We start from the raw sequence: 11,030 nt of genomic DNA, 5'->3' as shown, positions 1-11,030 counted from the left end.
ACACTAATGACGTTTAAAAAGTGGCACGCTCGGCTTCATACAATTTTTGACACATGCTGCATCTATCCATATCTGTGTGGTCGACGAACGAACTGACAGTTTACTTTTATGGGCTATCGCCGACAGACCATAGTAAGTAAGTAAACAGTTTATTGATTGATTCATGGATATTAATTTAAAAATTACAATAAATAAGTATTTACAAATCCCGTACCGTGCTTGTCCATTTAATACCCTCCAACCATCTAGATTATATTGATTTATCTCAAAACTTACCTATAAGTTATCCTGGGAAGAGTTATTTCGAAGAAAATATTAAATATAACATGCAGGACTTTCCTACCATCATTTTAACGGGATTTTTATTACAGCGATACGGTGTGTAAGTAATATTTTAATATGTTTTTATTATTTAGGTAATCACAGATCCGCCAATAAAACCTTTTTAACCCATAGAGGTAACCACACTTTTGAATGTTTGTGGAATTTATTTTAATCAATCGATAAATTATTGGATCTACTAGGTCTACAACAAATATGTAGGTACTTATTAAAATAATGTAGGTACATATATTTCACTGTTCGCTTCTTGAAAAAATAAAGCATGGTTTTCAGTAATAACATTTTTTTCCCTTACTTAGTGAGGCTATACTTGCAAGAACGGAGACTAGAGAAATAAAAAAAGTAACTATGTCTCTTGACGACCTAGCACTTGAATATGAAGATGATAAAAATTCTATGATTGGAAAAGCTGAGAATGGTAAGATACCTAATAAGGGTTTGTTCATTGTACTTAGAAGTAGAGATGGGCCGACTAGTCGCCGACTAGTCGGGAAAGCCGACTATTCGGCATCATTTGTAGTCGGCCGACTAGTGACGACTATTCGGCAAAATATGCCGATTATAATCGGCGCATTACAAAATTAAATATGTGAATGAAATAAACTCATAATCACCAAGATGATTATGATGTAGACCAAGGGCGTTTATCTAAACCACTTTTGACTGCAAAAAATCAGTAAAAAGTGGTTTCACCTGATTTATAATTTTGGCAATCAGTCTAAATTCATACAAAGTTAACATTAGTTAAAATTACCAGGAAATCATCAAAAATGTGTAAAGTTTATGTAATTTCATTTGTCCAAAATTTTTTTTTTCACTTTTTTCGGGGAAAAAATCCATGGAATTGCATACCTATCCTGCGGGGAAGTGGTACATTATGTGGGGCTCCTCTCATCGGAAGGATGAGGAATACCCACATAAATAACCCCTGAGATCGCGATCGCCTTAGTGTGAAGAACTATGGAAATCCGGACAAAGCCATCAACTATCACAGTCAGTCCCGGCAATTGCCGGGATACATACAATTGCCGCCATACAGGTGGGCAATTGCCCACCTGTATGGCAGGCCCTGCCTATCCGACGGTGGTGGTAAGTCCGTGCTATGCAGGCGGCCCCCCACGCCCCCAGCTTGCTGACCATCACCGTGGAGGGTGGAGAGGAATCAGTGAGGCTAGGATGCGTGCCGCAATAAGCGCAATTTTGACCATACATTTTGTCGTCGATAAGTAAGAATAATATCACGGCGCGCATCCTAGCCCAGCAGGAGGCGATCATATTGTCACCTCTTCTGACCCCTCCGCCGCCGAAAATTATGAAATCTACCTTAGGTACAGTTACTGTTAGGTGATTGTAATGTTGCTTTTTATTTTATCTTATTATTAAAGAAATCTCATTTCTCAAAAAGTTATATTTATCTCTTTAGAAATCTAGATATCCATATTTCTTTGAGAAAATCTAGATAATTTATTCTTCGGACAAGTAGATATTAGAATGATCGGCATTGCCGATTAGTCGGCCGACTAATCGGCAGTTGTTGTTAATAGACTTTATTGTCTATCTTATTAATAATGTTAGGTATTAATTTAATAGCTTATTACAAATAAAAGCAAAGAATGTCTAAGATTAAAGAAAATGACCACCAATTTTCAGAAAATACCAACATATACGAAGATTTTTATGACGAACTAGATAATAGAATCAGAATAGACAAGTCGATGAACATTATTTTCTTTGGGCCATCCGATTCGTTCTTGAGGCTTGATCCTGAGACTATTTTGCATATGTTGGTACATACAAAAAAAGATTTAATTCCGATAACAAGAGTATTGTTGTCATGGGATGTAATCACAGGTGAATAATACATTTTCTTTCTCTTTATATTTTTGTTATAAAAATATGTTAATCTGGGGGCACGGCAGTGCCCCCGCCAAGTCGAGCGCGAAGCAAACACTGCCGTACCATCCTTTACTGGAACCATTTCGCCGCATTTTCAGGCCTCTATTTGAGAACCTTTAGATAAGACCAGAACGCAGAAATTTTCGTCATCTAGTAAGCTATAATCACACACTTAAAATCCAAAATTTCAAGTCTGAGGTCAATTAGTTCCGAAGTTAAGCGACAGCAAAGTTTCGCATTTATGACACTCACTCACTGATGANGTACCCTTCAACGGCCAATTAATTATTTTCTTTGGGCCATCCGATTCGTTCTTGAGGCTTGATCCTGAGACTATTTTGCATATGTTGGTACATACAAAAAAAGATTTAATTCCGATAACAAGAGTATTGTTGTCATGGGATGTAATCACAGGTGAATAATACATTTTCTTTCTCTTTATATTTTTGTTATAAAAATATGTTAATTGTAATTACATTTTATAATGGAACAAACAACAAGAAAGTCAACGTATGTTTTTTTATGAACATTAGATGGGCAAACTGCAGCTTTCTTACAAGGGAGAGAATTGTTAGCATTTGGAACACTTTTAAATGTAGTCCCTGAAGAGGATTTGTATTATTTGAACTTCGGAGAACCTTCAGTCCTAAGATATTTCTCAAATAATGCTATACACTTACATAGACGCAAGGTAAACTTAAATAAGCTTTGGATATTTTGATACCTATATTAATTAATGAAAAAATTTGAGTGTAATTATTATTGGCAGTATGGAGTTTTAGTAGCAGCCTACAGACGCTATTTTGGTAATGAATGGTACACCAATAGCTCCCAAATAAATGAGCTTGGATATCTCATCTGCGGATTTCCATCAATTGATTTGATGAAAATAACACCACAAACTTTTAGAGAAATAAATGTGGATATAATGAGCAAATTAACCAATTGCAATATCAATCAAACAAAGGTACAGGTATCATGCCTTTTGCAAAATACCGCATCCTAATATTATTAACGCAAATTATAAGTACCTAATACATTTTCCTTTCAGACACTATACGACATAGCGACTCACCCAGATGCCTATGGAGAACCATACAAGTGGTCATCGCATGAAATAGGAAGAATGAATGCATTATTTGCCTGTGAGTAAAAGATATGGCAAAATAGTATAGGGTGTTTTTTTAGAGGTATAGAACTTTAAATCGAAATAAAATATGTAAAAATATGTTTGATTCACATGGTATTCATTTTGTTTAAAAGATGTTCTTATGCCATTTATGCTTCAAAATGATTTCGGGCCAAAGGGCGCCACGGTTGGCTCAAATGTAGCATAATCTAGATGTCCAATTTTCAATTTCTTTTTCGAGCAACTGGGGCCATACATCGGCAATAACGCGACGAATGTTGGCATTGAATTCCGTAGTTTATCTGCGCATTAGTGAACTTCACATATCCCCAGAGAAAATAATCCATATGTGTGAGATCACCCGATTGTGGAGGCAAATTCAAAGATCCATCGAGTGAAATTATGCGCTCATCGAATGTTTCCCGCAATAAATTGAATGTGTCGCGTGCTGGTTGGATGGTAACACACTAACACCATCTTGTTGAAACCATAACTCTGCCACATTAATATCATTCATCTGAGGAATGAAAAGTTACGAAAATTACGTCGACCGTAATATGGACGTTTGTATGGAAAACTGAACCATGATTTTTAAAATACATTTTTGCACAATTTGCAAATGTTGTTCTGAAGTATATCTATTTAATTATGAAATGGCAAAACATACTGTCCACAAATGTACCACCAGCTATCAAATTAAATATCACTAGAAACATTGTAACCAATTTAAAGTTGTAGTATACCTCTAAAAAACACCCGTTATAACTATTGGTTCACATTTTTAGACTTATGGTCGGACTTGTATAAAGTTTGCGTTATTTGACACTTGCATTGCACGTCACGTATAAAATTATTGTTTGAAGACATCAAATATTTTCACCAATAAAGATAATTTACAATATGGAAAATTTTAGCCAGTAAGACCAGCAAGAAAATGTACCTACACTGTTTCTTGTCTAGGTATGCGTAAGTCAACTATCCACACAGGCAGAGTGAATACTAATTAAGTTTAACAAAACATTGTGAGTCACATTTGACTTATGGGATAGATAAAGATTAATGATAAAATTAAAATTTACATTCTAGGTATTCCAGAAGAAGATATCAGTTCTATACAGCTTGAAGCCGTATCCGCAATAAGCTCACAAGTGATGAAACTTATAAATCAAAAGAAATTAGAATATTTTACCAAACAACAAATATTGAGAATGAGTCCAAGTACGCGTCGAATATATGTTTTAAGAATGCAATTAAGAAATAGCCTTGATATGAGTCAAATTACAAGGCGACATGGTTTCAAAGAAAGTCCAAATGGTCTCATTTTGGGAACAAGTCTCGTTGTCACCCTAGTCACCTTTTCAAACCACTAAGTGACTAAGTCACGACTAAGTGGAATTGATTAAAATCTATATAAAATGTTTGAGTGTTTTTATGTAACAATCCAATACTTCTATTTATCGTCCCGTTTCTGAAATAAAATGTTGGAATTGTTAAACTTATAATTATGTTTTTAATTTAGGTACGCTCGCTGTAGCTAGCGGAAGTAAAAAAGGCGCGAAATATTCTAATAATTGGATTGGTTATGGTTAAGATGATTTTATTTATTTATATTACCCAGTATCGATTGTTATCTATAATATTTGTAAGCTAATTATGACTAAAAATATTTTTGGATTATGCATGTTCTTATAGGTAATAAATAAAAAGGATATAAATTGACTTCCGACCGTAGCTTCCGACACAAAAAAAGAATCGGGAAACAAAAGCTGTTTACATTCTTTTTTTGATCATACATCCTTTTCCGGTAAAAATGTTTTAGTTTTTTTATTGTAAATTAATACTTTAATAAGTATTTGAATATAACGGTAAATATATAACGATATTTAACTTATTTAAAAACCATTTGTTCTATTAAAAATTTATCAAAATAAAATAAAATAATAAAAATGACTTTTTAGTGGTCTCAAGGTCACCGGTCGGTTGAATCCATTTTGTTTTTTGTTTACATGAGTCGCCATTTTCTTGACTCTCTTTTTGTTTGCGAGATTGGACTCTTCTTTTTTCGGAGTCTTCGCAGAGAGTGAACGCTCTGTTAAATATTTACAAACTAATATTATTCTAAGATATAAATTTTTATTGGCTAAAATGCCGCCAGTTAAGCATTATTCGTCTAGTGAAGTGAATCAGTATGAATTATCATCAAGATTATTATCGTTAACAGAAAACAATACATCTTACACGCTTACTCAAATAAATGGTCAAAGAATCTACAGGAAAGCGCCCCATGCATGGAGTGGACCAGAACCTTCAAGAAATTGTGAGGTAACCTCTTTTTGATATTTCGAACTAGCCGCCATTTGCACATCTTGCTGCTGACAGCAGTAGGAAAGAGTAGGAATTATTTTTTGTTACCTCTCCTGGATCGAAATTCATTAGAACTTGACTATTTTAATAGTTCTTGTCTGGCGTAGCGAATGCAGTATTTGCGCTCTATTCAAACTATTTGTTCCTAATGAATGGCCCCAGCCCAGCTAAAGTACACGTCAAGGCGTGTGGTCCACTGGCCGTGGCTAGTACGCATGGACGCGGCGACGCTGACGCTGATTCGATGTCTAGTAGGCATGATTAGGTTTGGTTTAACTTTTTTCTAGAAGGCCAGGGACTGGGTTTACAACGAACATGCAAAATCTGACTGATAGCCATTTCGAGGTGGCGATACATACGCGTCCTCCAATCGAAAGCAGCGAAGTAAAATACATTGCGCTTGCGCATCCATTATAGCAGAAAGCAAGCACAGACATTCAGGCTGGTGTATGTGCGTGCATTGTGCCGCTTTTATGCTGCTTTTGCTTTTCGCAGTGTAAAAGCAGCATTGGATTTTTATTGATGAATGCGCGCGAAACTGAAATGGTGGGTGTGGCTATGGTAAGAGGAGGTGACCTTGACCTCGTAACGTAAACTATAGAATACTTTTCGCATACCCTGATTGGCGCGTTGTAGTCGTAGATAGCAGGCGGCAGGCGTCTTGCGCCTGGTTTCCACCAAAGCGGAGCGGAGCAGAGAAGTTTTGAATAACCAATCAGATTTATTCCACACGGTTTGCTCCGCTTCTGTGGACATAGATCGTGCGGAGAAGAGAGGTGTCGCGACATCTACGCACAACTCTCACATCTTCTCTTGTCTCCGCTCTTCTCCGCTCCGCTTTGGTGGAAATAACCTGCCAGCTCTGCTGCACATCTCTCGTCTCCGCTCCGCTAAGGCCCGGTTTCCACCAAGGCGGATAGGAGTTATTTCCACATCTCTTCGCTCACATTCGGTGGAAATGGATTAAGCGGAGAGAAGAAGAATTGTGTCGAGTCGGCTTCGTTCTATGGAATTTGAGCCGCAAGCCAGTGGCGGCGCGGCGGAGCTAGGGTTGCCAGATAATCTGGCAGCGGAGCGGAGATGTGCCGGGCGGACTCGAGCAGGACGGCCATGAGGCGCCCGCGTTCACCCGCCTCATTCCTGTCTTTTTCTCGCGCCTCGCACATCTGAAAGCGTCATACGATTGTATGATTTGATGCACCTTGAAAACGCACGCAAAAGTTTCGCACTTGAGTTTTAAAAGTTACAAACTCGAAGCCGACTGCGCACAGCAGCAGCAGCAGGAGGCTACGTGTCGCCACGGTCACGACGCCGCCGCGGGGCATTGGTTTCTATGTATTTCTATGAATACCTTGAGACCTCCATCACTTCGGGAATTCAGCGCTAATTCTTTTGTTGGCAGGTATTCATTGGTAGAATTCCTCACGACTGCTTCGAGGATACCCTGGTGCCGCTGTTCCGCCAAGCTGGCGAGCTGTTCGAGTTTCGCCTCATGATCAACTTCTCTGGATGGAATAGAGGGTATGTCTCTATTTGTTATCCTGTTGCAAGTCATAATCTGTGGATGGAAACTAAGAAATATTTTCGGTTTAGGTATGCGTTTGCGATGTATACGACCGACGCTGAAGCTAGCAACGCTATACGGATGTTCAACAACTACATGATTAGACCATCTTGGCAGTTGGGTAAGTGTTCAACATATTTATCAATTAGATCTAGTAACTCATCATTACACACATGTAAACTTGCACTGTTTGCACTTTGTATCACGTTTCAAGCGTCATTTGTTAACTGCCTAGGTACTCAGTATGTTTATTTAATTCAACACTGTTATTTTATGTGTAACTTTATTATTGTATCCTGCATTACCTATGAGGAAATGCGCAACTTATTGAAATATCTTGGATCGCGTAATGTAAGAAGCAGTTTTCTTGCTTATTTGATTTAGACTACAAAGTAGGGATTCTTGTTGACGCTGCTTAACCTTTCAAGGAGTGTGCCCGTCCATCAACAACTGCCGCATATTCATATCTCGCATCCCGCCGACGACTCCCTCGGCTGAGATCGTCCGCCTGCTGTACGCTCTCACGGACGAGGTTCAAGAAGTGCGCATACGGCGCTCGATCGCGTCGTGTGCCGCCATCGTGGAGTACAAGTCGCACCGCGGCGCCGCCATGGCCCGCAAGGCGCTGGTGGCGGCGGCTGCGGCGGCTTGGGGCTGCGGAGCTCGACCTGCGGTGGACTGGTCCTTGCCGCAGTCCCCGCAGCTGCTGAAGCAATATCGCGAGGTGAGTCGCTTACTAAATCAATTTCTGGGAAAATGTGGGCTTTTATACACATTATGGATTACATTACACGATATTGATATATTTCGACAGATGTAAAAACAACACTTTCAGCATCATGCAAGAATGTCTGCAAAAACGAATGATAATGTGCTTTTTGAACAGGGGGAAGTTGAACCGAAATTTATCATTATAAGTTTATTTGTACAGCTTTCAGTTTGGTTTAGCCTAAAAGCAATGTTAACTTAAGTAACATGCATCCTGTCTTGAAGGTTTTATATTCATTTGAGCACTACTAACACTAGTAAACTCTTCAAATCTCGATTTGACTGGGCTTACTTTTGCACTGGCATGAATCGTCAACATCGCTCGTCATTTGTCTCTTGCCTTGCACTGCCCGTATCGTCGCAGGTGGGTCGCTGGACGCCGGAGCGTGGCGTGGAGTTGTCTCGCGCGCCGGAGGAGGCCAGCTCGCCGCCGCCTGCCGCGCCGTCCTACACTCTGGAGCCGTGGTCCCAGGCGCGCCGTCTGCGCATGATCCACGAGGCGCAGCGCAACGCAGCCGCCGCCGAGTGAGTGCTTGTAGCTTGTATAGAGGGATCCTAACACGACGCAGGAGGATGTATGTTGCTTGCTGCGAGCTCGCCGCCGCCTGCCGCGCCGTCCTACACTCTGGAGCCGTGGTCCCAGGCGCGCCGTCTGCGCATGATCCACAAGGCGCAGCGCAACGCCGCAGCCGCCGAGTGAGTACAGAGCAGATAATCTTGATACTTGAGGTGGATCATAGCACGATGCAGGGGATTATAATTATAAAAAAAAATTTTGTTTTAAACAAGGTTGGCGGACAAGACGACAGGTATTGTTTTTGGTTTACTGTATGTATGCCTAGCGTTTTTGTGATTTTGTGTTGTTTGTGAAATAGCCAGTTCCTGACTGCTTCTCTCCAAGTGATCAAGGTGCAACGCCAGCGGCATGGAGGCAAAAGGAAAATTTCATTTGAAATGCATATAATTTTCATCAAAGCCTTTCGATACTTGAGCTGCAATATCATTTTCGCTTACTTTTGCCGTTGATTGCCAACTAACCTAACGTAGCGCGGTAACGTAAAAAAGCTATTTTCTGACCTTTGCACCTACACAGTTCTTTATGTAAGCCAGTTTCTAACCCTCCTCCCCCGTAGATGGTCATTGGGGTCAAGCGGCATGTAAGCTAATTTCTGACCCTTGCCCTTATCTAAGTGGTCAAGCCGCATCGCCAGCGGCATGGAGTCTGGTCTCGTACATGTCCCTAAGCGTGGGCCTGGCAGGGCTAGATTTGACCTCCCCCATAGGACCTTGTCACGCCGCATGTAAGCTAGTATCTAACCCATCCCTTACCTAGGTGGTCAAGCCGCATCGCCAACGGCATGGAATCCCTCGTCTCTTCCATGTCGTCCCTCAGCGTGGGCCTGGCAGGGCTGGAGGCAGGCGAGCGCGCGGTGTGGGCCCCACCGGCAAGCCGCGCGCCGCCGCCGCCGCCCGACTTCAACCCGTGGACGGCGCGCCATCCGCTACAGGAGTTCATCGCGCACGCCAAGACCGACCAGTGAGTCTGCTTGGGTTTACTCGCGTGGGTAGGCGTGGCGACAACCGGTAGACGACTGACGCGCTACGTGTGCTCGTAATATACGTTAGTGTTGACGGCACCCAATCGTAACACACAGCGGCAGGCGCTGCTGTTGATTCGCAAACCCTGTTCAAATTGTCTATTTTCATCTAAAGCCTGGTCCGTGAGCACGTAGAATCCCGTCCAGTGACCCCAAGCTACCCATCCTTATCGCTCGCGCGTAATTGTATTGCTGTCGCGACTGTGCGACGCGCGCCCGCAGTGAGTGTGCGAGCGCGACAGCAACATAATTACGTGCGAGCGACAAGGATGGGCAGCTTGGGGTCATTGGACGGGATTCTACGTGCTCACGGACCAGGCTTTAGCCATCGAGCATTTTGTATTCTTAAAAGGCGACAGCCTTTGGATCAGCAGAAGCGCCGCTCCGAGAAATGCCCGTAGGTGCAGTCCACTCGCAGAATTCACTACATGTTAGTTAACACATTTTCATCTTAGTTGTTATAACTTATGTTCCTGCTTCGGAGCTTCTTTTACTTGTTTAGCATGTTGAGCAACATGTAGCGCGTCAATTTTCGCCCGGTGACAGCTTGTCAATGTATCATGTTATGTGACGTCATTGGAAATGAAAATCTTGGTGCGCGTGAATTGTTTTGTATCAATTGTTACAATTTATCTGTCTATCTAATTAATCTATAAGTTTCTATTATTATATTACTCAACTAAAAAACATGCGAACGCGCACATAGGTTTTTTTAGATTAGGTTTGCTACCAGAATGCTAGGGACCCTTGAAAGGTCAAATTTTAATAGACCTATACGTGTTTAGCTTTTAAGATAGACGACTCGTAATCACAAGCGTAATACCAACGATTAATGGTTTTTATTAAAGATTCTGACGTATTTAATTAATATCTTACGTTTGTTTGTACATAAATAGACCTTACATCATCGAGGTATCTTGCGCTCTGGTAGTAAACAATATTATACTCTATCGCTTCATAATTACCCACGCGACGTCTATGTCTTAACATTTTCTTTTAATTTTTGTTCGTTGATTAACTTATGCATGAATTAATTAAGAAAGCACATTTGTCTCGTTCGCACCGCACGCTCGGTGTTTGGTTTCGGTGGAGTGCGAGAGTGTTGCACTGTTTGCATTTTGTGTTAATTTTTAATACCTCTTCTAGCTAAAAATATCGAGTAAACAACACTTAAATTTAGCGCTATTAACTATTTCACTCATTATCAAATTGGTCAACAAACATCATTACCAAACATCTTATTTATTTCAGAGATAATCATGGTTTAGTATTTATTCAATACTAAGTACAAAATAGTGTTGAGACGATATTTTTAGCGCATGTGACGCATTTTTATTTACAAGAACATAACTGCTATTGCTTTTAATAG

At 40.6% G+C, this 11,030-nt stretch overlaps 2 protein-coding genes across 2 annotated transcripts; both read left to right on the top strand.

Moving 5' to 3' along the window:
* Nucleotides 1-79: 79 nt before the first annotated feature.
* Nucleotides 80-3,418, top strand: LOC114354451 (uncharacterized). Its single transcript, XM_028306839.1, has 6 exons — nt 80-382; nt 642-760; nt 1,993-2,193; nt 2,772-2,929; nt 3,008-3,205; nt 3,290-3,418. The coding sequence occupies exons 1-6, from the start codon at nt 327-329 to the stop codon at nt 3,389-3,391; spliced, it is 834 nt and encodes a 277-aa protein (XP_028162640.1). The 5' UTR covers nt 80-326; the 3' UTR covers nt 3,392-3,418.
* A 1,997-nt stretch (nt 3,419-5,415) lies between these two features.
* Nucleotides 5,416-9,658, top strand: LOC114354458 (probable RNA-binding protein 46). The gene is made up of 6 exons (XM_028306847.1): nt 5,416-5,689; nt 7,134-7,252; nt 7,325-7,416; nt 7,724-8,019; nt 8,428-8,588; nt 9,397-9,658. The coding sequence occupies exons 1-6, from the start codon at nt 5,513-5,515 to the stop codon at nt 9,602-9,604; spliced, it is 1,053 nt and encodes a 350-aa protein (XP_028162648.1). The 5' UTR covers nt 5,416-5,512; the 3' UTR covers nt 9,605-9,658.
* Nucleotides 9,659-11,030: the final 1,372 nt, after the last annotated feature.

The sequence above is a fragment of the Ostrinia furnacalis genome, unplaced genomic scaffold (assembly GCF_004193835.3).
Source record: "Ostrinia furnacalis isolate ACB-3 unplaced genomic scaffold, ASM419383v2 OfSCF2049, whole genome shotgun sequence".
NCBI classification, from domain to species: Eukaryota; Metazoa; Arthropoda; class Insecta; order Lepidoptera; family Crambidae; genus Ostrinia; species Ostrinia furnacalis.
This window is presented reverse-complemented; position numbering and strand designations above follow the sequence as displayed.